Consider the following 26,215-nt stretch of genomic DNA (forward strand, 5'->3'; position numbering starts at 1 on the left):
TGAGCACCCATCATACAAATAAACTCTTTCCTGTCTCAGCTTTCCATTTCCTCTTTAATCAGAAAGTCTTTTATATTTGGGACAGGTTCAGGAGTCTCTGCTGGTTCCCATCCCCTGGGCATGTTTTGGTTAACTAGCAAGGCGAACTACTCTCCAGGTCTCTAAAAAACCCATACACACTGTTTAGAGTAAGCACCTATTTTAATCTATGAAGCGGCAGGGGAAGGAGAGGAGTCTCTCTCCAGCTCTTGTCTAGACTTAACCTTCCTTCAATTGGAAAATCTGGCAGATTCCCCACAGGCTAAGACAAAATAATAGTGAAAACCAGAAGTAATCTGATAGTTGTAATTACAGGCCTACCAGCTCCTTATTGACCTCAGACAGAATAAGGAAATAGCACATACAAGGATCATTTAAAAACAAGGGAAGAGTTCTAGTTAATGTGAAGTCTCATGTGTTTATGGAAAAGAATCCATAAAACTGTTTGGTAACTTTTGGAGATGTAAGTTGTGGGTTTGGGTTATGGATTTGGCTGATAAATGTAAAAGCTGTTGACGTAATAGGGCTCCAGCAAGGAAATTGATACAGTCTTACACCATATTTTGATTTTCAAAAAACTGGAATGATACCAACTTAACACATTTTGTAGTAATTAGACTGAAAACTGACTAGCTAGCAAGTGTCAAAATGTTAAAGTTGGTACAAGCACGTAACGTGTGTTTCTGAAACAGCCCAATGGTGACTTACTTAATGCGGCCACACTTCTGGTCTGGCAGCTCTGTCCATGGAAGAAGTGACTCTGGCAAAGGCTTGACTCATGATTTAGGAGCGGCTGAATGTGAGCTCCCAGTGCAACACTGCAGTCAGAAAGGCTAATTGCATCCTCGGATGTATAAGCAGGGAGTGCAGCACAGCTGTAATGAGATTATATTGCAGGAGATTATATTGTGTCTGCTAATTCCATGGATGTGATTACTAGTGTGAAAGAATTCCCAGTTTTGACTTCTATGCTTCAAGGAGGAAGTTAACCAGTTGGAGAGGCTTCTTGCAAGAGCTCTAAGGCCCGTTAAGGGGTTGGAAGACATCTTATGGGGGAGGAGCGCTTAGGACTGATATGAACAAAGACTAAATATAACCACACAGGATTAATTTTTTGCTCCTCTAATTGCTGCTCTGACTAACAATGGTACAAGAAAAAACAGTCTAGAGATGAAGTATACATTTTATAATGGAGAAAGTAATTAAATACTTGAGCAGTTTACTTAGGGTAGTGGCAGCTTCCCAGCCATTGGCAGTTTTTGATTTAAGAGGGGATGTTTTACAAAACAACAATGATTAATGTGACAGAGTCCTTTGTCCTGTGATCATCTGGAAAGCAGACCAGTCTGGAACTTAGCGCAATGCAACAGACACTGCTGTCGGATGGTACCAGCTTGCAATGCTTCTACTACAACCGCTCCCAAAATTATAGCCCATAGCTATGCTCCTTCTTGCCTTCTATGTTGTTTTCCCTCATTTAAGAGGCTCAGCTTGCTCAGCTGAGCAAGCCCCTGCTTCTAGGTCCAGCAGTGACTCAGGACCTTTCTGCTACGGGGTCTGTGTCTTGGATCCCTCCCTGCGCTCCTTCAGGGTGGCCTCTTGTGGCTGTTTTTGTTTGCTTTGGAGAAGACCCTGAAGTGGGTGGGCATAGATCAGAACTCAGCATCACCTTCTGACTCAACATGGAGGAACAAATCTGGGGAATCATGGTCAGGGCTGAGGCTACATGTTCCAGGTGAAGGATTCTGAGCGGAGGGCTTGGGGCAAGGTCCACCACTTTTGGACATCATTCCAGGAACACATCCTGAAAATGTGGGATAACAGGGAGAAGCCATAGGCCTCAGGGACACAATGAAATCCTTAACTGAGCTTCTCCCTCCATGTCTGGTGGCCAGCAATGTTAGGAGCAGTTAGTTGAGGTGGTCATGGATTTATGGGGCCATGGAGCCCCAGGGAGCTCACACCTGAGTCCTTTGGTGCAGCAGGCTGGTACCTCATTTACCCTGTCCCGGATTGTCCTCTGTTACTGCTCTAGGGTTTTGACATATAGGCCAGATTCAGAGGTGAGGGAGCGGTTTGCTATACATTTATAAAAGGCTGTTTGTTTTCTCTACAGCTGCTTAAATCTGACCTAAATACCTTCCAGGCTATGCAGCCCGCTGCTTTCTTTGAAAACCTGGAAGGTCACTGCCTGCTGGGTCTTCCTCCCCAAAATGAACCAGGGGCATGTAGGGAGCTATAACTGCACTGTCAACGAGTTCCCTTTTTTCCACTCCTCTGCTTTTGGAGTTTGGCAATAGTAAACATGCAAGGAGTTGCTAGACTCATGTCCTCACAGAAATAACTGTGTATTATAAAAACCTGAAGTAGAAGACTGGGTACACTTTAATCTCAGCTTTTTGGGCCTACGTGATTGTAAGGAAAGGAGCTGGCTGTGCCCACCTGCCCTGCTTTGCACAAGGAAGAGTCTTCCTCGAAACAGCACACTGAAGAGCCACCAGCAAAGCATCCACCGTCCCACTGGGCTGCCTGTGCCCAGCACTGCAGCCGCTGCTCGCTGCAGCTCAGCTCTGGGCTGCTGCACCCCACAGCAGCCACCGTGCGAAGCCCAACCTCCCCATGGCAATCGCTGCGCCCGGGCTCAGCAGTGTGCCAGCTCGCTGGGCTTCCCAGCTTTGCCTCCAGACCTTGCTGCCTGCAGGCATGTTGGGTTGCAGGTTGCCCATCGGTGCCAGGTGAAGGGGCCTGTGTTCCCCACTGCTCTGGGGGCCTCAGGCCCAGCCAAGGAGCGTGCCGGAGCCCCGTGCTGGGCTGGCAGCGCAGGCTGAAGCACATGAGCACGGTGTCCGCCACGGCTGTGGGGAAAAGCCAGAACAGCAGAGGGTGTTGCAGAGTGGAACGAACACGACTCGGCAACAGTGTGCGGGGTGCCCATTGCACTGCTGGCTACAGGTCCCCACTCCGGAGCCCCCCACGGCATGCGGTGTACAGGAGCGCATCAGCTCGGTGCCGGAGGTTGGCAGCCTGCAAGCAGCGGCGCACGGCTCCCCACAGCCGCACTAGGTCACTCCGCTCTGGGCAGCCCTTGTACCTTCGCTTTCCTGGAAAGCAGTTTCTCTTCGTTACTGAGAAGAGCCCTACTCTCGGAGGGGAAGGAGGGGCCTGGCCACTGCTTCATGCAAAGGGGCCACTACTTGTGATAATTTTTCTCATAAGAGTCAAACTAATACAGCCTCTGCTTGCTCTAAACCACAGAAAGGTGTTTTTGTTTGGGGTTTTTTTTCCGGTGGGGAGTGGAGGAAGGGGGCTGGGGGATTTTTGTGTGTTGGTTTTGTCCTCCTGGCTCTCTCTTCTTGTGTTGTTGTTGGGGTTTTTTTTCTTCTTCTTAATGTTTTGCTGTTAGCATCTCCTAAAAGGAGGCTTTTAGAAAGTTACGAGAGGGACCACCTCAAAAGGGGAGGAAGGGTCAAAAGGGAAAAACCACCTTAGACTGTGTGCAGTCAAAGTTTGTACATTCCATACTGTTTTGCAGGCAGGAGATTGTGGCAGTCATTTCCTACCCACCCCCCAAGCATCCTTCCATACTCCTCTCTGTACAAAATCTCATGCACTGCCTGCATCACCTCTCCTGCCAGGGTACCCAGGCCTGCCCCATGTTTTCTTCTCTCTCTTTCCTTCCATTTGACCACCTGGCAAGAACCCCCCAGGTTATGTCTGGGCTACTCGGATTGCTCCATTGCAGGGCAGTTTCACCTCCCACTCATACCCCATCCACAAAGCCAGCATGCACACTGATGGGTGACAGCACATTTGGGCCAGGCTGGGGTCCCAGTAAGGCACTGAGCCCCTAAATAATCAGTCACTCATCGTCTGGAGATGATGCTCCAGCCTCAGCTGATCTTCCACTCACAGGTTTGCTGGCTGAAGGGCAAAGCAGTACTGATACATCTAATGTGTTCACCCATCTTCTCACCCCCCGTGCCTTCTATGTTCTTCTCCTTTTGCTTTTTTGTGCCTCTCTTCCTTTCTTCTGCAGATTTTCAGTGCTTCATTCTCTCCACCTCAGTTCCTTCCCTCACCATATTACCTTCTCTCTTCCTCTGGGACAATGCATGCATTTTGCTTTCCCAGAAAACCATCTTTATTCAGCCATTTGCAGTGACCTACCCCAAAATACCTTTCTTCTTCCCACACCTCCCAAACTGACAGAGGCAAATAGGCAGCTTGTGGCTCTTTCTACCTCTTGGAGGCCATAAGGAATCTGCACACTGAGGAGTGAAGTTGTTCGGGTGTTACTGGCTCTTGGGCTGTTGGATATCAACATCTTCGAACTTAACAAAGACTTGGGGGTTACTGAAGAACAAGCAGAGAAATGACACAAAGCAGGACTATGATCCAAAGGTAGAATGAACTCAGACCTACCACCCTCAGCAGCTGGACTCCAGGCAAAACGCTCTGGAAATTGTTCATTCCGTCAGCAGGTCTATCAATTAATGCTTTCATGTTTAATGTTTTTTAAAGTTTTAGTATCAGGGGTAGTGAAGGTATATTTTTTCCTTAGGCAGAGGAAAAAATGAGGGGTAGAATAAAACTTGTAAATCATAAGAACAAATCCTGGCCTCTGCTCAGGAGCTATTCCTCTCCACGCTGTCATCAGCATCCTGGGCATCTCAGAAACCCTGTCTTTAGGATGGATCCAGCTTTTTCCAGAGATACCCCCAGTGGAGAGTGTTCAAAGCGAGTTGCTCATGGCAAGACCATTAGTCTGCCTGCATCCTCACTGTCATTACACAGAGCTTTTCAGGCAGGTATCCATGCACTGAATGCAGTTGGGGAAAAAAAGCCTCAATCCAGTGGTGAGAGCATTGGGAGACTCTTGGTTCTAGGGAATTTACTTGTATTGGTTTTTTCTTAAGAAATCTCACTTAAGGGAAGGGTTTGTTTTTTATCTTAAACACATCCAGGCTTGGTTTCAGGCTAGCAGGGAAGAAATGTAACACTAGTGAAGCCAGTGCTTGAGCATGGTTTGGTTGCTGTCTCCTCTTTTGTGTCACAGGACACAAAGCTACTTCAGCATCCTTGTGTTTTCCACCTGTGATGAAGCCACCTCAGAGATACCTCAATCCTGAATGCATTTTGGGCCCTATGAGTCAAGTCTGAGCTTTGCAAAGGTGTGGTCAATGGTACCATCGTTGGCTTTTACTGCCAAAGAGGACTGCTGCAATACGCTTCAGCTGTAACTGCTGCGAGGTCAGGGTTTCAGGTGGATGAGAGAGAAGAGGGAGACCCACAAACAAATCTCTGAGCAGTGAGGCTGGTTGTTACTTTTTGCAGGCAAAGACAAAGAGGAAGGATATAAGGCAGAATTAGACTAGTCAATTTAATGTTAAGACAAGGTGGCTGGTAGAGTCTATGAAGTCACCCAATAAATGCTGTAAATATCCACAGAGGGAAACGGACTCCCTGCTAGGCAACTGTAAAGCAAACCACAGGATATTTTTGAAGCTGCCATCCAAAAATATAAAGAGAAGTGTGACAAGCCTACTTAAAAAACAAAAATGGAACAGATGAGCACTTTGTCTCTGCTGTGATTTAGGGCTCCAGTGGCAGGTCCTCCCACTGAAGCCTCCCTGAAAAAGAATGAAGCACTTTGCCCAGGCTCTTATGGAAGTTCAGAATTTCTTCTGTGGTCAGCAGCATCTTCATGCTTGGTTGAAAGAAGAAACAAGGACTGATGTCTCAATACTCAGTGGAACTTCTGGCAAGGTTGCAGATCAGATTCAGTGGTGTGTTTCCGACTGCTTCATGCTTCCTAGCAAGGCAAAGCAGCTGTAAAGCTCTTTTGGTCAGCTTAACCCGGAGTTACAGCTGCTTTGCATCACTGGGCTGGTACAGAGCAGCCAGAGCGTGTCTTCGTTCGGTGTTTGCATACAGGGCAATTCACCTGGCATGCACACATAAAGGAATGCATGCAGCAGTCTCAGGATCTGGAGAAAGGATTTAGGTGAATGAGAGCTCTGATGGTGCAATCAAGTCATAGTCTAATTGCAGGCTAGGCCTTTAACAACTGTGGGGTTTGTCCTGAATTCCAAAGTTTATCTTTTCTCCTATTACATCTATTCTCTTTGAGCAGTAATATGCTTACGGTATGCACCATGTGGTGCGCTATTTATATTTCGCATCATAAAATTTTTGCACGTTTTCCCACTTTCTCCCGTGATTTCCAGTATTTTCTGGACCTACCGAGGCGACAGCGGGCGTCTTTTGGCACGCTCCTCAAGCGCGCCTTACGCTGCCGCACACGCTGTGCTGCCGGGGTGCCTCGTGCCCTTCGGGGGGCTCCTGCAGTGCCCGAGAGGAGCTGGGAGAACACCGGCAGTGGAGGTGAAGGCCGGGGGGGACAGCCTCTCCGTTTTCCACTGGTGCAAAGGGCCCCCTTTGCTGTCCCCGCTGCCCCGGGCCTGTGCGTAGCCCCTCGGCCCTGGCCGTAACACCCACCCCCGCGCCGTTGCACAGCTCTGCTACCCCAGCCCTGGGCACAGCACCCCCTCCCCGGTGCTCGCGAGCTCCGATGCCCCAGCCCCGTGTCGGAGGGCAGCAGACGGTAACCGGGAGGAGGGGCAGAGCCCCGGGCCCCCGCTGCCGCCGTCGGGGCCCGCCGCCACCTCCCGGGGCGACGCGTGGCTCCGGCGGGTCCCGGGGGGCGGTGGCTGCTGCGGTGCCGTCCCGGTGGGCTTCCTCCGACAGTCTGCAGTGGAAGGGCTTTCACAGCCTTTTTTTTTTTTTTTTTTTTTAATTTTTCTTTCTCCCCCCACAATCCGTCCAACTTTTTTTAAAAAAAACTTTTTTCTTCTTTACTTCCCCCCCCCCCCCCCCCCCCCCGGCAAGAGCCACGCCGTGGAAAGACGGGGTGGTGGAGGAGGGAGAAACCCCTCCCCTTCCCCTCCCCCGTGGCTCCTTCCTCGGAAAAGAAACACTTGGGGGGTTTCCTCCCCTCCCCTCTTCTCCCCTCCTCTCTCCTCTCTCCTCTCCTCTCCCCTCCTCTCCTCTTCCCTCCCCTCCGCGCCGCTCCGCTCCCCGGAGCCGAAGCCGCCGCCGCCGCGGCGCCCGCCCGCCCCGCGGCCGAGGAGGGCCCAGTGGGCAGCCGCGCCGCCTCCGGTAAGCCGCGCACCGGCCCCTTTGTGAGTTGAGGGGCCGGGGGGGGATGCGGAGCGCGGCGGCGGCGGGGAGCGGGGCCACCTCGGTTTCGCTTCGGGGCGGGAGAGCAGCGGCGGCGGGGACAGGGCCGGGCAGCGCGGCTGTCGCCCCGGCACGGAGCGCTCGCTCGCACCGGCGGCAGCGCTGCCCGCCCGCCGCCCCGGCCGTGCCGAGAGTAAGTTGTGCGGCGTTAGCTGGAAACGGCGGGGCTTTTTTGGGGGGGTGGGGTGGGTGTTGTCTGTCTCCTCCGGTCCCCCCCCTTGGCTTCTTACGAGGGCGGGAGCTGGGGGGTGCAGCTCCCCGCTGGTTTGGCTCCGAGGCGGGGTTGGGGCTGTTGCTGGCTGGGGAAGAGGGAGCGTGCTGGAGCTTTGGGTGCCTTCCCCGCCGGGGTCAGGGCAGGATTGAGGGTGCTGGCAACTCACTGCCGGCCCTGGAGGGAGCCACGTGCCGAGCTGGGGTGGCGGTGGGGTGCTGGGAGCAGCCTGGGGAGGCTCGGTGGGGCTTGTCCTGCAGTCAAGGTGTTCTCCACAGCATCGGGGCAGGGAGATGCTTGTTTTAAAGTGAAACCTGCGAATTATGCAATGTCTCAGATGGGTCTGTAGGGACGCAGCCGCACGGGTCCAGGGAGCGAGTAACTCGGTCTTCACGCCACTTCGTTCTTCACATAAAGCACTGGAGAAGCGGCGTGCAGGGTGTTACACTCAGCCTTAGCTGGAAAAGCGAGCTGCCTGCCAGAATCGAAGGTGTTACAGGGAAACGGGGTAACCGTGAACCAGGAGTGTACGTGCCGGTTGAGGTTGTCCTGGAAAGGCAGAGGAACTCGCCATCCTCCAGACCCGGCACAGTCAGCATGCAGCCTCACACCTGCCTTTTCTCAGAAGATCAGTGCTGCGTGCCCATGAAAAGCCTCGTCGGCAAAGGTTATCACTAAAACCTCCTTTATGCAATCTGAGTCATGGTGCTCGCAGCCATGTAGGATCTGCTACTCACTTTTTCCCACAAACACACACGCTCTTACTGAGAATTTTGGAATAGTTACCACCAAAAACCTCAGCTTGTGCTACTCTTAGGATCTCGTTTTCTTTTTTTTTTTTTTAAATTTAGTTTAAGAGTGTCTTCCTTCCTGCTCAATAGAAGCTTGGAAACAGGATCTGGATGAACCCCAGAGGTAACTGAGAGAAGCTCAAGAATGTTAAATTAATATCCCTGGCTTCTTTTTTCCCCTGCATGGGTGAAGGAGGGGGATGTGGCTTGACCATTGTTCTGGAAAGTTGCGGGTAAAGAGTATTGTTGGCAAGCTACTATTTGGGACTATGTGGTCCAGACAGTGCCGTTTGCTAGTTCTAGTCCTTGCAGCTCTCAGAGAACTTAAAAGAAAAACCCAGTCACATGTTGACCATGCTCAACTCTGTAAAATGGGGTGGGATCAGAAATAACTACAGTTTCCTGATGTTTCATTCTCTATTGACTGTGGCCTTAAGAGGGTATGCAGGCATATCTTCTTCAAACAATTGTGACTGCAGTTCAGATGCTGTGTGAACGTCAAATAGCCCATTCAGTAACAGCAGGGCTATGGTCATGTGCTTAAAAATTATGCACATGCACAGAAGTTTGTGGGACTGAGGCTCTATTATCACATAATGTTGGTCTTGGTTGAATCAAGTTACAACGAGATGTGGCCAGTCGCTGCAGATGAAGCCAAGCTTTGTTTCTGTGTTCGTGAGCGATTCTGCTGGGTATGTGATTTAAAACATAGTTGTTGAAATACAGATTCTTGTCCCCTCCAGAGTGGAAGGCTCTTGGGCACAAACCCGTGGGATTACTGGGATGCCAGCCTCCCACACAGTCTCATCTTTTCCTGAGCTAGACTGGGATCTGGGCCTTTGTTATTTCTGTGCTCCTTGTCGCTTATGTTGTGCGTCCTTCAAAACCTGGCTTGTTTATCACTCACTTAAATGTAGTGGGGTTGAGAGGCATCACAGGGCTTTTGTTTAAGATTGCATCGGAAGGTACAGGAAAACTGTGCCGGGGTCCCGAAAAGCAGGCATAGAGGAACACTAGGGAAAGGCTGAGCTTCTGCAAATCTTCCCAGGTGTGTGTCCATGCCCCTGCTCTGCCTGCTCGGAGAGGGACAAATTCCGTTTCCAGATGACAGCTTCAAACTTGGAGCCAGTGCCTCTCACCCTCAATCCAACTGGGATTTCTGTGAAGTTGGTGGTCGGTTTGCGCAAGGATAGAGCTGGAGTTGGGTGGTGTAAATCCTTAGTTGCTGTCACTAATACTGTGGTTGCGTTGCTGAGAAACAAAGGAGAAAATGTGCTTTCGGAGCTCTGTTTCTTTCCTTGCTCCTCTTTCTTTCCGTCCCCACTGGGGTTTCACTCTTTCCTCCGAGTCTTTCCCTGAAGCTCCTCGCCACTCCCATCTCCCCCTACCACTCGCAGGCTTCTCTCTCCTGGTTTCTCCTACCTTAGTTTGGTCAACAATAAACAGATAGTGCCAATACTTAAATATTGCATCATTTGGGTCAAGTTGACGCTGTGGTTAGATTAATAAAAGCTGTGGGGAGGTGGTGTGTTCCCGAGCTGTTATTCCAGGCTGCTGTAGACCTCCGCTGGTGGTGCTTGCCGAAAGCTCACAAGCCAGGAGAGGTGGGCACCTGCATCTCTTTCTGTAAATGAAAATGTGGATGGTACAAGAGCTGGGTATGCCAGGGATGGTAGCTTTTTACAGAGTAAAGGTATTAAGTGCATGTTTCATTAGGAGGCATTGTATATTTATTTTAAATAATGCAACTAAATGCTCCATTAATTAGATCCTTGATTACATGTAAGTAGAAGCAGAAGGCAGGCATGATAGCAACTTAGCCCCTTCTATCCTGTCAGTCTGCTTCATTACTGTCTGCTCTTCTGGTTTACATTTGTGCATATCCTGCAGCCTTCTGCCTCAGTAAGGTATTTATTAACTCACCATATTGCTGAAATCCATCTCAGACCCTTAAAAAAAAAAAGTGCAACACTGTTTGATGTAGCAGGATTTGGTGGCTTTGTGTTAGTGAGCGGTCAAAATGACTTGAGTAAAACTCATCTCCCCCCGCCCCCAACCAACCAAATGCAAGATTTCAAGTTAAGATTTAGAAGTGAGAGGTGAAGAAAGTCCTACTTTTTAAACTTAAACTTTAATAGTATAAAAATGTTAATTCAGTTTTAGTAAAATCGCTAAATGCTGGGTTTGTGTTGTCTTTGGAGACTTTAGAGCTGCCCCCTTATTTTCGTCCTCTTCAGTGGAGAAATGAAAAGGCCTGTGTGCACTTCACAGGAAATGAGTGTCTGATACAGCCTTGCAGACTGCACATTTCCAAGAACTGCTCTCAAGGTATTTTGATAATGCACATTCTCTCTGCCTTCTCCCTTCCTGCTCCCCTGCGCTTTCTGTGCCTCTGCTTGTTCGCAAACACATGCGAAGGATGAGGGAAAGAACTGAACGGTGCCAGTATTAAGTTTGCAAATAGGCTGCTTTAGCTTTACATCGGCTCTCTGGGAGCTGTGGCTGGCAAAATCGGGTTAAGCTGTCAGCATTCAGTTGCCCTTGTCTAAGCAGAGAGTTTTTGTCCTCCCACTCATCCCCTGCAAATACTGAAGAAAACTTTTGACTTCAGATTGTGACTTGTGCAACGGGGGTTTTTTCTGTGTGTGTGATTCTGCAGTTCAGAAACAGTTTGGATCTACTTTCATACTTCCTCAGTAGCAAAGTTTATTTGGAAACTTAACGCTAAGGCTGTCAGGGAAGAAAATAAGTGTGACTGTTAGCTGTTGGAAAATGTCAGCAATCTCTGTTCCTGCAATCTGAACTGCATAGCTGGGCTTTGCGCAGCTTGCTGAAGGTGCCTTGCTAAAGCTGAGGGGGGTTCGGCATAGGTTCACCTTGGTTGGCACGCTCGTGGTGATGTGCACAAATGTCCACAGGAATGATTTAATTATGCTTTTTGACAGACTGGTAATGTTATTCTTAATCAATGTTGTTCTTTATGCATATTTGAGTTCTTCCTTGAGAGATTTGGGGATGTGGAGGGAGGGAAGCCGGAGCTGGAGAAACATTCTCCAATCCTTCCTACTAGAAGTTATGTTCGTCCTCCAAGGCCCGGCTAAGTGACACAGTGGACCAAGAGCCCCACTCAGGGTGATGCTGAGACAGAGGGAGTGTTTCTTTCTAATCTCATTGCCACAGCCATTTCTGATTCAGAGCTGCCTTAGCAGTAATCACTGAAATAGCCCATTTGTGTAGGATGCACACCAATATTCAAGTCAGCCCATAAATGCAAGAGGTGCCGTTCTTTGTAGTCATTTAAAAAATGAGGGAAAACCAGGCTGAGCTGATCTAACTATTCTGCAGCAGATCCGTAGTTGATTCCTTGTAGTGACTTCATAATCCTTGTTTACTTCTTCAGTTTTTGCATGACTAAAGGACGTTCATGACTTGTGCTGGGATCCCCTTAGTGTTATGTAAAGTTTAAATGATTAAGAGGTGGCTTAAAAAGGTGATGCTTTAAAAACCCAGCCCTTTGCTGCTGGATCCCTCTGCCTAAGATCTACTAAAGCATAGGATGGTGAGTACCACAGAGACAAAGCCAAGATATTTGAGAAAGAAGAGAAATGAGACTCCTCAGATCAACTCTCTCACTTTCCCCAGCAGCAGCGTTTTAATGTCTGTGTGATTGGAGTTTTTCCTTTTATGAGTTTTAAAATTAGTTACTTTTCAATCTCGGTCACCTTTGAACTTCCTCTCTTCTAGTTTTATGAAAGAGCATAAAAAGAGCAGCCCGATTGTGCTGTATCTTTCTCTTGCATCCCCTTGTGTATATCGGCTCTCTAAACTGAACATGAAGTTTCTCCAGTCTCCCTCTGTCTGAACACTTACATGTGACTTCTTATCACCCATCTTTAGGCCCATCCCCTTTGTTTCAGCTCTGTCTTGTTTTATTTAAGGTGACTGGAACTGAACATATTATCTCAGGTGGTGACATTACTGTTATGTTCCCACTGATCCATTTTACAACCTCATGCTGGTGTTTGCTTCTTGGTTTTTAATGACTGCTTTTGCATTCCGAGCTAGAGCTTAATGAACTCTCAGCACAGTTACTCGGTTCTTTTGTCAGCTGCACCGCTTAATTTATCGCTGTTCGAAATACAGTCCCAGTTTGTTTTCCTACAAGTCTTCATCCACTTGCATTTGTCAGGACAGAGTCTCACTTGACCTCCTGATGCTTGCCAGCTTGCTGAATTTTGAGTGACCTCTGACATCTGTGGCCTGCAGAGAGTGATTTTGTCACCGGTCACCCCCGGGAGGCGATGGAGGGGACTTGCTGCTTTTCCAGCTGGCAGCCTAGTTAAGTACCTTGAGTCTTGAATCTGCCTGCTGGGAGGGCAGGGTTAAACCTCTAATGTCTGAGGTGGTGTGGGCAATGGCAGCTTGCAGACCACAGGAGATTTCTAGAAAGGGACCTGGGTCAATGTATGTGTTTGCATGAGCAGAGGCAAGGGAGCCGCTCGCACCTGAGCTGGGGGAGGCTTTGGGCTACCTGTACCCACCGACCTGTCGAGCAGCTGTGCAAAGTTAGCTGAGTTGATCCAGGGGGAAGATGCAGCAACTGGGAGGGTGGCAGAGAGGTGATCAGATGTGCAGGGGCTGAAGCGCCTTGGTTTCCTTAGGACACCCCTTTTCCACCTCTCATCACCCCTGGGCACGACTGCTCCTTCTGTCCATCTGCTTTACAGGTCCTGGGGTGCTGCTGGCTTTTTACCTTGTGCACCGTGTCTCACTTTTTGACTGGCTGCTGGCATGGAGGCTTTGGGGAAGTGCAAGGCATGTCCTGGCTGCTGTGGCTTCTTCAAATACCATTTTCCTGATGGAGAGCTCTGGCTGGGGATTGCCTCTCCCCCACAGTCAGGTAGCCACTGTTCCTTACAACTCTTGCAGCCCTCTGGCAATTGCTAGTGGCAGCTAATTGACTGAGAAAGCACCTCTCTTTGCATCTTAACCAGCCATTTCCAAATTCCGTCAAAATCTCTGAGTACAGTCCACTGTGTCTGGCTGACTTTCTGCTCTTTAATGTCACTTTTCCCCATCTCTTCTGATAGAGCCCCCCCCTTTGCCCCCTTCAGGTTAAATACCATGAAATACTGGGGAATCTCCTCAGCATCCTGTGCAAGAAAAAAAAAGAATATCTGCTTGGTTATATAGCTTTTCTGCAGTGTCCTCGTTCCCACTTGCTGGTATCCCAGTCAACTAAAATGATTCCCCCCCAGAGGCTTTCTGTTTTTGATAAACTAAAAATGCCATTTGTTTTCTGTTTTTTGTTTTGTTTATCTTGGCTACCTGCTGTCCCAGTTTTGTGACAACCATCCTCATGTAAATTTGTTACCTACTGTCAGTAATTTATAGTCCTTTATATCAGCTCCACCAGGGTTAGCTTTTCATGTTCCGAAGGATTGTTGAGGTTATAGAGAGATTTGGTTAGGGACTGTGGTTTTGTAGTATGTGTGTTTGGTGCCTCTGGTCCGTGCCAGAGGCCCTTCCAAGCTGTCACACCTACAACTAATACCTGCAGTATGACCTATGTTGTCCCCTGAGCCTGTCCTCTTAGCCAGGCAGTGTTTCTGCTCCATCATTTGTGGGAGGTCTGCATGCTCTGTCACTTTAAGATTTCCTAAATAACCTCTCATGACTTAATTTTTTTTCTTTTCACTTTTGACTCTCAGGACTAGTTTCTTTATTTTGTGTGTTGGAAATCCCCCATTATAAAACTTAGTGTTGTGATGCATTTGTGCTTTCTGACCCTCACCCCTTCCTCCGAAGGCACGGTAACTGGTACTGCTTAATGGCCTCTCACATCTTCTGAAGGTGGTCCTTCTGAAGAGCCAAGGGAGGATCTCTCCCCTGTGCCTCTGTGCTCTGGGTTGCGTTGGTAAAGCACCTGGGACTCTTTTCTAAAATCCTAGTTCTGATCACGATACTGAACCAGTTTTAGCTGCAGACACTGCTCATTTCTTAAGAGTTAGCTACTTCTTTGAATTCCTTTCCTGCTAAATGCGATGGCTTTGATAAGAGACCATGGCTGTTTCGGGGTAGCTAATGGCCGTCGATTCTCAGGATTTACTCGTTTCCTCAAACAGGGTGGCTGGAACAACTGAAAAAAGTCAATTTAGCTGAGAGAAGCTGGAACGGAGGAAATGTACCTGTGCTGCTGGTCTGGGGATGGGGGAGATGGTGAGGCTGAGTTGCCATGACCAGTGGATGCAGAGCTTTGCTTCAACAGAGGGTGAGGATGCAGCCCTGGGCATCACTACCCCCTTCCCACTGATCCCTTTCTTGGCGGGGAGACAGGACAGAGCGTTTCCAATAGGGAGCCATAGGGACTGGTGTTGTCTTGGCCTCTTTCTTCCTTCTCATCGTGCCCTCTCCCCATCTCCTCATTTCTGCACCCAAACTGGGGAGAGGGCTGGCCACCTTCCCGGAGGGCTGCTTCCCCAGCTAGTGGGTGGTGGGGAGGGAGGGAAGGCAAGGCAGCTGTGTGGAGGCTGTGTTCCCTGGCTGAGCCCAGGGCTGAGGCTTTGTGTAGCTCTGCTACGCTGACATTCGCAGGGATGGCTGCTCGCTATGAAACTGCAAAGGTCAGGAGCCACACGACTGGGCTTGCCTCGCTTACCAAAAATGTTGTGTTGGCCAGAGGTGAGCAACAACAACTCTTTGCTTAAGCCATGGCAGGATAGGCTCAGCTGCAGCTTTGAAACTTAACAGTAACCCCTACTGATTTCCCTTTTCTAACTTTTTATTTTAAATTCCCTTTTCTCCAGTTACAGGGGGAAAAAAATAATTCAGTCTCCAATAGAAGCTGTCTTTGCCAGAAGTCAGTTGGTAGTTTTGGTAGTTTTACTTGCTGTGGGAACAAGCTGTAGTTGCTTGAGGCTACTGCACAGCAGCCCTCAAATTCAGGGAAGCAATGTGGCTTCTCTGTTATTCTGAAATGGCAGGATTACAGTTTCACACTGGGCTATTTCTATGAGGAACAGGCTGTTTCATTTGGAAGTAGTTGTTCTGAATGTGCATAGTATTTCCAAGGTGTGAGGAAGGGACCCTGAAAATGGGGTGTTTCTTCCATCTCTTTGAGTTAGTCCAGCAAAAGCAATTAGCTTTCCCTGTAAGCTGCCACCTTCCTTTTTCTTTGCAGCACATTATGGAGAAACCAAACATGTTTGCAGACTTCCCTGCCTTGAAGAATACTCAGCGCACATCGCACTGTTTTGTGGGTTTTACTGGGGCAAAAACCTTTTAGCCTATATCAGCACAGTGTTACTTTAATGCAGAAAACACATCGTAGAAAAATATGATAAGAAGTACAAAACCTAAATACCAGATCCATGGGAAGTTATTTGTGGGTTTTGAAGTATGTTCTCTAACCTGAAAATGTTGGGAAGGGTTTGATAAGACCAGTCAAGCTCTTGCAGGGCATCCAGCAGCTAGTTCCCAGAGCTTGTGTGCAGGATCCCCCTGCTCAGCATCTCTACTGCATGGAAGCAGGAGCTGTCACAGTGTGTGTGCTGCTTACTTTATTTTATTAAATATTGCATCCTTGAATTCTGGTTGTATAGGAAAATGCTATTGTGGTTTGGGGTATGCATGTGTGGTGTGGATGTTTTTTCTTTTTTCCACATATTCCCTCACGTGTCAGACATAATGGCAGCCTCACATCAAACTCTATTTATAGCCATGGCATAAGAGATAGAGGGAACTGCAACGTCTCCTAGGCCTGCTTTGCGCTGGAAAAATTGGCTGTGATTAACATTGGTCCTCTTAGCTGAGCTGTGCCACATTCCTTGCCTAACCACAGCTCCCTCTGTGCTCTTTGGCGCACGTATGCCTGTGTGTCTCCTGCCTTTCCCTTCCCCCTCTGCCAGCCCTTTCTGGATCAGCCCTGGTCACCTTGACCAGGGTAGGGTGCTCGCGACAAGGGGCATTGGTGTGGTCATGCACTGTGGTGGTGACAGCGTGGTTTAAAACGGTGCCAGTGTGTGGCAGACAGTGGCGGTTGTGGGAACCAGTCTGTCCCACCATTAAAACACAGCGCTGTGTGCTTGGCTCTTACCAGGGAGGTTTCTTCCAGCCATTTGCTCAAGCTTTCCTTTGAAACATCCTCTCCAGCCACAAATCAGTAGGCAGTGCATTTCTGTGGGATGCAGACATGCAAGCAAGAGATGTCTGCTCAGGCTCTGCTGCCTGGAATGGGAACGCTGCTGCAAGGGCTTGCAGGGTACCTCAGGAAGAGCACTTCCAGATTACCCCAGCCTCCATCGAACTGCTCTAGGAACCACGGGACTGATAACGGAGATGTTGAAGCCAAATAGAGTGTGTAGCATAGTGATGGGATGGGCCCGCAGTTCTGCTAGCTGCAAGTCAACGTGACTTGTGAGGTGTGTGCCCGGTCTGGGCTCTGCTGGGGGGGATGCAGAGAAGTGATGTTAAGTATTGGAGTATAGGTATAAGTGAAGCCTTACAGGGACTGCCTCTGAAAGGCATGCAGGAGGCTGGATTTGTTTTTTCAGCTTGCTGATGGATCCACTGACAGCCGTGCAATTGCACACGGTGGTCTGCTGCTCCTCCAGGTCAGTGGGTTTAGTTTTCCATCCACAAGGTGAGAAAGAAAAGCCTGGGAGCCAGGGAAGCGGGGCAGAAGAGCGCAGGCCAGAATGGACTGGGTCGCTATTCAGATAACTCAACAGTGAATGGCTACCTACGCACTTTCAGATAAGATACTCTAAATGTTGTGTGTTGCATTGAGCAGAAGTTTGAGTTTGCTGTTTTGATTCCTTAAGCTTATTCGTGTTGCTATCATCTCTTAACGTTTGGGTTTTATGGTTCCTGCTTCCAGAAGATGATGGCAACTTTGCATTTGTTCTTAGGCCATCAGTGAGTTGTCTGGACCTAATCAGCTCATGGCTATGGAAGTAGCAATAATAATAATAACAACAATAATCTGTTGTCTCTGTTGCTATCTGAAGTGCTGTATACATGCTTCTACAATAATACAGGTCAAGGAGGTTGAGACAGACAAGCTGCCCCCAGATTTGTTGTATTTTAGGTCCACATTATGGTGAACTAATGGGCTTAGTCACCTGTTTGATGGACATCTCTTTCTTTTCAAAGGATGGATCTGCTCTTAAGTAAAGCTTTGCAAAAACTGAGAAGTGGCACATCGGAGCTCTTGAATTTGGACCGCTTCCAGGCCTGACATCCAGAAACTCATCCCTATGGGTGGTAAATATAAAGAGGTAAGCTCTTTCAGGTGTCCTGGAGGAAGAGTGCAAGAACGAATCATAGTTGAGTACTTGAAGCTGCTGTTGAGCATGCCGGATTTGTCAAGCCCCGGGGTGCAGGGCTGGCTTGGCTGGCACCAGAGTCTGTGTACAGTCCCTTAGTTTACTAGAATTGTCTCCTTATATGAAATACACTGCTTTGCCTGGGTAGCAAGCGAGGAGGAAAGCAGAATGCCCTGTGTCAAGAGCACTTATTTTGAAAAGCTCTTAAGCTTGCAGTAAATCAGAAGGTCTGGGGAAACTTATCCAGCCTTTTAATTAGTGGGACACCAGCTTGCTAGGGTATGTTGCTTTGGCTGCAAGCACTGTTCTGACTGTCTTGCGGTAGGGAGGTAGTAACATGTTTGGGCGTTGGGGTTTTTTGGGCTTTTTTGGGGAGGGGAGGGGGGAAGAAAATCTTGGTGTGGCAAATCAGAAGCAGAACTAATTATTCATGTGTATTTCATTACAGCCTTGGGCTGGCTTATTCCTAATCCTGAGAGTCTGCTCATCCTCCTTGACGTGGGAGGCCCTGTGCACATAGGACCTGTTGACCCATTAAAAGTGAACCTTAAAGGTAATACCGGGAAGCACTTCTAGAGCTAATATTAATATAGCTAATACTGCACTGCAGGCCAGGCAGTCATCTGTTGGAAATGGGTCACTGAAGCTAAACAAATTCACACCGTCTGAGGCTCTGACCCATATGTAGATTTCAAACCGAGTGAACAAATTATGAGGGTGCTATTTTTGCATTTACTTTAAATTCGAAACGATGACACAGTCTCAGTTCTTAGTCACTCAGACTTCTAGTAGCAGTGGATTTTTCTTAAAGGACTTGGGAGAATGACTCAAGGTTAAAAACTGGGACAAACAAGTTTATTTTTTTTTCTGTCAAATAGCATCTGCGGCCTTAAACAAATTATCTGTGTGTTTGTTATTTTTAAAACTAGCCTGGAAATAAAAGACAGCTGCCTGCTTCTGTTTTCCTGCTTGAATTCATTTTCCAACCTAGACCCATGAGATTGACAGAATTTCCATTTGGACCCAAGAGAAGTTGCTGTTTGGGAAGAGTGGCTGCTGGTGGGAGCAAGGCTCCTTATTGCTTCCCTCGAGGCTGTAGCTGCAGCCCTGGAGGCATCTGGCAGGAGTATGACCTTCTTTTTCTGTAGGAGCTAATGTCAGAGGCCTCTATCCATAGCTTCCTTGCCCAGCAGAGAGGAGAAAGAAAGGGACAGAGATGCTGCAACTTCTTTTGATGCCTACAGTGCAGAGTTTTTGGTGGTGATAGATGGCCCTAGTCACTGCACATGGTGATTGTGTTTACTTGCATTCTGCTCACTAAATCAGCTTCCCCTAAGATTTATTCTGACTTGCTGAACCATCTGAGTAGCTTTCAACTGCTGCCTTTTTTTTTTTTTTTAGATGGAAAAGAAAAAAACCCAACTTGATTAAATCCTTCCCACCCCTCCCACCTTTCTCTAAGTGTGGAATTTCCCTCCCGCAGTGACACATAGCTAAAGGGCAGGATCAGCAGCATTCAGAGCTGTACCAGGGATGATAGCGGCTTCTGGACTGCAAATTGAAAGGCTAGAAACTGGAGGAGCTTCCCAGGCTGTTCTTGGAAAGGGTGTTTATGGCTCCCTGTATGGAGACGTGCCTGACAGCTACATTATTGGTATTACTGTTAAGTATTGAGGGAGATGTTAGGAGAGAAAAGATGACTTTAGACAAGACTGTAGACTACTGTACCCATGCGAGGGAAAGATGTTTGGCCTTGCTGCTCCATGTCCTCTCCGCAGGGGGCAGAATGGGCTCCACACAGCCATCCAGCTGGCATGACCACCAAAAGGAGCGCAAGGCTATTGAATAGCCAGCAAAGGGTGTGAGATAAGGGGAACCTCGCAAGGAGCTAAGCTTAACCTAAAGCTCTCCCTCCAGAGCAAGCCCTCCATAAGTCCCTGCACATTCCCTGGGGGCTGTCTGCCACTATGAGCCCCGATGCTCCTGCGAGTCTGCGGTAGGGGGGACTGCCAGAGACGGAGAAGTGTGTCTCTTCCTCTGCTGCAGGCTGTGTGTCAGCAGTCTGTTCTGCTCTGAGCACTGCTGTGCTGTCAGCGAGTGTGACTGGGTTAATGGAGTATGTCAAGGGACCGAGGGCAGGGTTTGGCGGTGAGCTACTGACTTGTCAGGCCTGGGGAAGTGGTATGTAACAGCTCAGCTTCTCACACAGAATGAGCCTCTGGCTTGGGGCTGTGGTTTTTATGTTTATGCATATATATATATACACGCACACATGCAGAATATGTATTTTTTAATATATAATTGAAATGACTTGGATGGCTGATGGCAATACTGGATTCAGGAATTTGCATTTCAGAAAACAGACAACTGGTGATAACACGAGGTGTAGGAGATGAGCAGGGTTGTGACAGTAAGGGAGGGCACTTTGAATGCAGCACATGAGCAGAGGACAGTGACTGGGAGAGGGCAGCGTTGTCTGCTGGTGGGGGGAGATGTCCTTCCAGCAGAAACAGAAGTTAAGGGGCTGGAAGTGCCTGAGCAGAACTGTTCCTTGGACATCAGCAGTGCCTGGTACCAGCATTAAGGGTTTCATTCATGGCAGTCCCAGCCCTGAAGTTGATGGTGTAACATTTCTTGAAGGGGTCTTGATCAGAGACCTTTGCTTTCTCCTGACACAGTGAAACAGGCATGTCCTGGGATAAGGGGGTGGTTCATGGGGTTTGGTGGGAGAGGCTCATTCCCATCTTCTGCTTCTTCTAAGTCCTGTTGTCTGTCCTTTTGTCAGAGAAAGGGTTGAAGAGGTGTGAGGAAACCTTTCCACCTTTCACTGAATGACAAAGTAAACAATACTTTCCTGCTTTGGAAAATTTTTCCCTTCTGATTTGGGGTGTCATTTCCCCTTGCCAGTTTCAAGGCCTCTCTGAAAAGCCCCTACGCATCCAACAGAGGGAAACCTTGAAATACTGAGATCTGCTAGGTTCAAACCAGCCTGCTGAAGGGTGTGCTGGGGAGCCCCTAGCTGTGAATCACAGAAACCCAGTGGATGCAGAGCTCTGTAAGGTGCTACCTTGTGCTGGTGGGGACCCAGCTGGAGCCCTTCCAGGACGTATACCCTTGGTTGTCCCTACAGCTGGGTGTTGGTGACATACAGCAGCTCCTTGGTATCCTCTTTGGTACCCTTGCTGGTCTCTCTTGTGAAGTGTCTTCACTTGCGCAGTTAGAAGAAGGTATTGGGTTTGTCTCACTCTCCTCTGTCCCACAGGCTGGATGCGAAGGAGGAAGCATGGTAAAGGCAGCATCTTTCCAGGATCCATGGGCTCTTTGAGAGATGATCAGAGGGAGGCCAGATGATCTGCACAACACGCACGCCACTGTTTCTTCTCTGCAAAGGCAGCATCGGAGCGTTCTCCCCAGCCCCGCGCCCCACGGTGTGCCCGATCGTTTCCGGATGTTTCGCAGCTGCGAGTGGGAGGTCCTGGAAAGATCCCTTAATATCCTCCAGGCCAGCGACTTCTACTGGGGCCCCTTGTCCGTGGGGGAGGCTCACGCCAAGCTCCAGCGGGAACCCGTTGGCACCTACTTGGTGCGGGACAGCTCGCAGGGGAACTGCTTGTTCAGCCTGAGCGTGCGGATGCCGACGGGGCCCGTCAGCCTTCGGATCTCTTTCCAGGAGGGCTATTTCCGCCTGAAGAACTGGTTTTCAGACTGCGTGGTCCGGCTGCTGGAGCTGGTAGTGGCGGGGACCCGGAACAACCCCTTGCACTTTGACGAGATGGGGGGAACTCCCCTGGTCTTCTCTGAGCCCCTGTGTCGGAGCCGCCGGGCAGTGCCTACGCTGCGAGAACTGTGCTGCCGGAGCCTACCCACTGGTGCCACAACAGGGCATGGAGCAGAGCTGGGGGGCTCCTGGGGGATGCGCCCGAGAGAGGAGGTGATCTCACCCCCAGGCGGAAGGGGAGGGTCAGAGGGGAGTGTTGTCCCTAGCCCCTCTCTGTCCTGGGCTGGGAGATGATGCTGTGTGCATGGGAGATGAAGAAAGGTGCCTGCTACGTGGCTGTAGCAGGTGAGATGCACGCCGTGCCGGTGGGGCTGGACTGCTGCTGGGAGAGGAAGGAGAGGGCAAGGGGAGCAGGGCTTGAACCTGCTGGCTGTGACAGCTGTGTCCTTGTACATGCACAGTGTGTGTGGCCTTCCCCAGAGATGCCTGGGGTAAAACCAACCTGAAGAGCAGAGATTTTTCCCCTCCGCCAAGTCCTGCTCTTTGCTCCATTTATAACTTATAAGCTTGAGAAGGTGAGTTGCCTGTCCTCCCAGGTCAGCCCTGTGTTTTCCTCTACCCCAAAGTGCCTAAGCTCATTTCTGCTGCAAATCTGCCCTTGTGAAGTGGTGTGGCTGAGTCCAGTCCCACAGTAGTGCAGCTCGGGCATTGGTGGGCATGACCCATGTGCTGACCAGATAACCATGGAGCTGCGGTGGAGCAAGAGCACGTTTCACTCCTTGCAGCACGAATGGGATGCCTGTCACTTCAGAGGCCAACGTTTGCACTGGAGGGAAACTGTTGCAGCCATGTACAATACGTGCAGCTTCACTGGCTTTTGCGTTGCTTTATATGAACAGATTTTTGGGAGTGCAGATGAGTTACTTTATACTAAGGGCATGGTGTTCCCGGGAGGTAACCCTTGCCTGGAGAGTCCAGTCTGCCCTGGGAGGGTGTGAAGAGATGGGATCCAGTGCCCTTTCTTATGCTCATCTGATAGTATGCTGCTGCCACCTAGAGAGTACAAAAAGATTTTTTGGTTTTGCCTTCAAAAAGGCAAAGAATTTTTTATATAAGACTTAAAAATGTTAATAAACATGTTTTTATACTTATTTTTAAAAGTCAATGAATACACTGCGGTATTTTCATTCTCTTGCTTGGTTAGTTTAGTGCCAAGACATGGCAGTCAAACTGAAATGGAACAAGTGAATTTCTTAGAAAGACCAAAATCAGAACATAAATGAATGGTCCTAGCTGGGAACAATAAACTTAATTCATCTTATAGTGTAATCAAGTAAAGAATTTTCTAACAGAAGATACTTCCTAAAAATGTAGGGGTGAGATTTTCAGTATTTTTAGTACCTTAAAATTTGTACTGTATGTTTGAAAGAAACGAGTAATTCAGGATCCTAGAACAGGGCACAGCATCAGTGAACTCAAACTGATGAGGATGAGTACAAATGAGAGGAACAGAGTCAACTTAAATAGGGTTATGATTCATTTCAGGGATGCAGACAGGTACGATGTCTTCAAAATAAGTGACTGAAAACAGCTATGTGAAAGGAGAAATTCACATATTGTAAAATTTGAGCCAAACCAATTTGCACGCTGCCAAGCATCCGTTGCCAGTCAGGCAGCCTGCTGAGCTCACGCTGACTTTCCCCTTCAGACCTGTACAGGGGAGAAAAGCCGAACATGGAGAGAGATTACTCTGAACTTGCTCTTTTGGCTTCAGGTATCTTATCTGAGGAACTAAAGCATGTAGTCAGCAGAGAGAGAGAGATACAGGGTGTGATTCATCACAGGAGCCAAACTTAGACACTCTGAATTATTCTCTGGAGGACTGTTGCTCTGCTGACAGCAAGGTGCCTGGCCTCCTATCTCGGGGCATTGGCTTATGAACCACGGTAGTTAAATAAGTGCCAGAGAAGCGGCCATCTTCTCCTTGCCTCCTGCTCCTCTCAGCCTCAGGGAGGCTAGGGGCAGCTTGGTGGCCCTACAGCTGCTGCGGCTCTTGGCCCAGTGCAAAAGCATGAGCTGGGATCATTCACTATCACAGGGTTCGCGTGCACCGTGGCAGCTGACATGTGGCTATGGTGTTGCTTGCCGCTAGAGCTGTCATCTCATGCAGGGCCAGGGCAAAAAGTTAAGCAGCTAATTGCATCCGTCATCATCGCTGGGTCCATTAGGGGTGGTGAATTGGAGCCCTCAGATGCCTGAGTCAGGCTGTGATGCCCTGGGTGAGGGCTGGGGTGCTCTGTGTTACCCCAGGCAGCGTCATGAGGGGGCTGAGGTTCAACCCACCCCGAGAGAATAGTCCTGTGCATCCCCTGCTCAAACACATACGCTGTAGCTCAGGGTTATTGGTATCTCCAGCTCCTGAAGCAGCCCTGTCTAGGTACTGTAACGCATGCAAGGACTGAGTGTTTTGGCAGACAGCAAAGCTGAATCCTTCTGCAGGCTGCCTGGCAGCAAACGCCGGCAGCATCTTGGAATGCATTAACAGGAGCACCAGCAGCAGCAGAGGGGAGTGATTATGTCCCTGTACTCACCATTGGACCCCAGTTAGAATATTGCATCGTTTTAGGCTCCCTGGTGCAACAAAAATGTAGTAAATCGGAGTGACGTTGAGAGGGGGAGTGACCCCAAGAAACTCAGGAGGCTGGAGCACTTGCCCTGTGAGGAGATGGTGAGGGAGCTGGGCTTGTTCAGCCTGGAGAGGAGATGGCCTCAGAGGGACCTAACAGCAGACTGCCTGTACCCACGAGGAGATCAGCAAGCAGCCAGGCTCACCACAGTGGTGCCCAGTGGGAGAACAAGCCACAGCAGACATAGGGAAAATGTCCAGGCTGGCTATGAGGAGACGCTTTTCCTGTGAGGGTAGTCTGGATGGGAGATAGGTTGCCTGGAGATGCTGTGTGGTCTCCACACTTGGAAGTTTTCAGGACCCAACTGGGTCAAGCCTGGAGCATCCTGGTATGGCCCCAGAGCTGGCCCTGGTGTGAGCCCCAGGCTGGACTAGAGGGGACCTTCTGGGGTCCCTTCCCCTGAACAGCTCTGCAGTCCTGCGTTTTTGTAGGGCAGGGAGGTGGAACTGGCCATGAAGGAGGTGGTGGGGCAGAGGGGTGGTGGTGCTTCGCTGCAGGTGCTGTGGCTGCAAAATCTGCTGCGGAGGGAAGGGTGGATGCTGCACCGGGAGTGTGCTGCCAGGGCGCCAGAGCAGGATGGTGGCATGCTGTGCTGGTGGAGGGAAAACCTCCCATGCTGCGTAGAGCATTCCCAGGCCACACACGTGCTCTGGATGTTGCTGCCTGCCACGGATTTGGCCCGGTCTTGGGCACCATCCCATTGCTTACACGCAGAGCTCCAGCAGAGCACAAGTCTCCTGTAGCTCCTATGCATGCCCTGCAGGCACCTGTGTTTCAAGACCATTCCCTGGCTTTTGGGTGAAGCCCCTGCCTCAGTGGGGTCAGCCACACAGCTGCCCTCCCTCTCTGCCTGCCACCGGAGGAGTGGAACCAGGTCTGCCACTCCAGGCACCCTGCCCATCTCCTCGATCCTTTTCTTCCTTGGGGGTGTTGCCGCCGAGGCGCCTTGACTGCCTGCCTGCCTTCCCTTCAGAAACTGGGGAGGGGGGAAGGAGCGGGCTAATTTCTTCCACGTTTATAACTGAGCACAGGAATGCTTCTGGTTTATGGCCACGGTTATAGCTCACAGAGGGAAGAGCTTTCTAACTGGATTGCTCTGACCTGGCTGTGAACTGTTCTCATTTGGCCGAAAATGAGCATCTTGGGTTGTATGGCTGGGGACTGCAGAAGAGCCCTCTTTGAGGCCAAGATTGTGCTTTAGGAAAATCACACCAAGGGAAGAGGAAATAGTTTGGATCTTAATAAAGTCTACTTTATGTTCTTTTTTTTTTTTTTTTAATTGCACAGCAAGTGCTCATCTCCATCTCACAAGTAAGTCAATTCCATGCAGGGCTGTATCAAATTGATTTGAGATCTGTGGATGAAAAGCAGTGAATGACTGCCAAGCATCGTTATATTATGGAAGTTTAAAGCAACATGATGGGTGAATATCTTCATTATTCCCAAGGAGAGGTCACTTTGCAGATCAGGATTAGTGCAAGAAAGGAAACCAATTTGGGAAGAACAGGAATGTGAAATGCACATCAGCTGCGGCAGGCGTTACAGAGTCCTTGCTCATTTTCTGTTTCAGTGTTGGAAGAGAAACCTTTTTCAGTTCTTGAGAAAAAGATGTACAAAGCAAAACACTAAGAGTTTACTTCCACAGGGTGACTGGAAATGACATCCTGCTGCTTTCATTAATGAGTGGGAGATGTTCACTTTAATCACCCTGCCTCTGAACTGGTCCCTCTGCCGTGTAGGAGCAGCTCCTGGTGGCCCATATCCAAATGTTTCTTTTGGTGGCTCCTAAAGGGACTTATAAAGAAATTACAAATTTCCTCACAACCTCTTGAGCGCCATTTGGGAAATATAAGAAAATTGTTTGCATTTTTATATGTTGTGTTACACATTTCTGCAGCTGACTCATTTCAGTTTGTCGAGGAAACTTAAACAGCCTCACAGATGTTTTTTTTCAACTGTTCTTCCTAACAGCAGAAGTTGAAAAGTTTACTCCTTGTGAGAGGAGCTTCCTCTACTAGGCTGTGAAGGGCCTGGATTTCGGTCCCAACATGCCACAGGCATCCAGCAGGAAACTGCTCTTCATCTACTCCCAACTAGCTGTCTGTTAGCAGTGCTCTGGGGCCCCAGGGGTTAATTTCCCAAAATTCTTTGCTGAAACTTGTTAATAACTTCCATATGTACCCGTGTGCGTGCACAGGAGGGGC

General features: G+C 49.2%; 1 protein-coding gene across 5 annotated transcripts; it reads left to right on the top strand.

The window, feature by feature from the left end:
- Nucleotides 1–7,057: 7,057 nt before the first annotated feature.
- Nucleotides 7,058–22,475, top strand: LOC141943775 (suppressor of cytokine signaling 1-like). Of its 5 annotated transcripts, XM_074869435.1 has the most exons (6): nucleotides 9,879–9,973; nucleotides 10,482–10,608; nucleotides 12,470–13,180; nucleotides 17,434–17,558; nucleotides 18,055–18,159; nucleotides 20,869–22,475. In XM_074869435.1, the coding sequence occupies exon 6, from the start codon at nucleotides 20,935–20,937 to the stop codon at nucleotides 21,616–21,618; it is 684 nt and encodes a 227-aa protein (XP_074725536.1). In that variant the 5' UTR covers nucleotides 9,879–9,973; nucleotides 10,482–10,608; nucleotides 12,470–13,180; nucleotides 17,434–17,558; nucleotides 18,055–18,159; nucleotides 20,869–20,934; the 3' UTR covers nucleotides 21,619–22,475. The 5 variants fall into 5 exon arrangements, with proteins under 5 accessions (XP_074725539.1, XP_074725537.1, XP_074725536.1 ...); XM_074869437.1 differs by lacking the exon at nucleotides 12,470–13,180; XM_074869438.1 differs by lacking the exons at nucleotides 9,879–9,973; nucleotides 10,482–10,608; nucleotides 12,470–13,180 and adding an exon at nucleotides 7,058–7,197.
- The last annotated feature ends 3,740 nt before the right edge of the window (nucleotides 22,476–26,215 follow it).

The sequence above is a fragment of the Strix uralensis genome, chromosome 5 (assembly GCF_047716275.1).
Source record: "Strix uralensis isolate ZFMK-TIS-50842 chromosome 5, bStrUra1, whole genome shotgun sequence".
In the NCBI taxonomy this organism is placed as follows: Eukaryota; Metazoa; Chordata; class Aves; order Strigiformes; family Strigidae; genus Strix; species Strix uralensis.

Bases quoted from the DNA above. Each gene is read 5' to 3' on its own strand.
- LOC141943775 (XM_074869438.1), top strand. From the start codon at position 20,935: ATGATCAGAGGGAGGCCAGATGATCTGCACAACACGCACGCCACTGTT.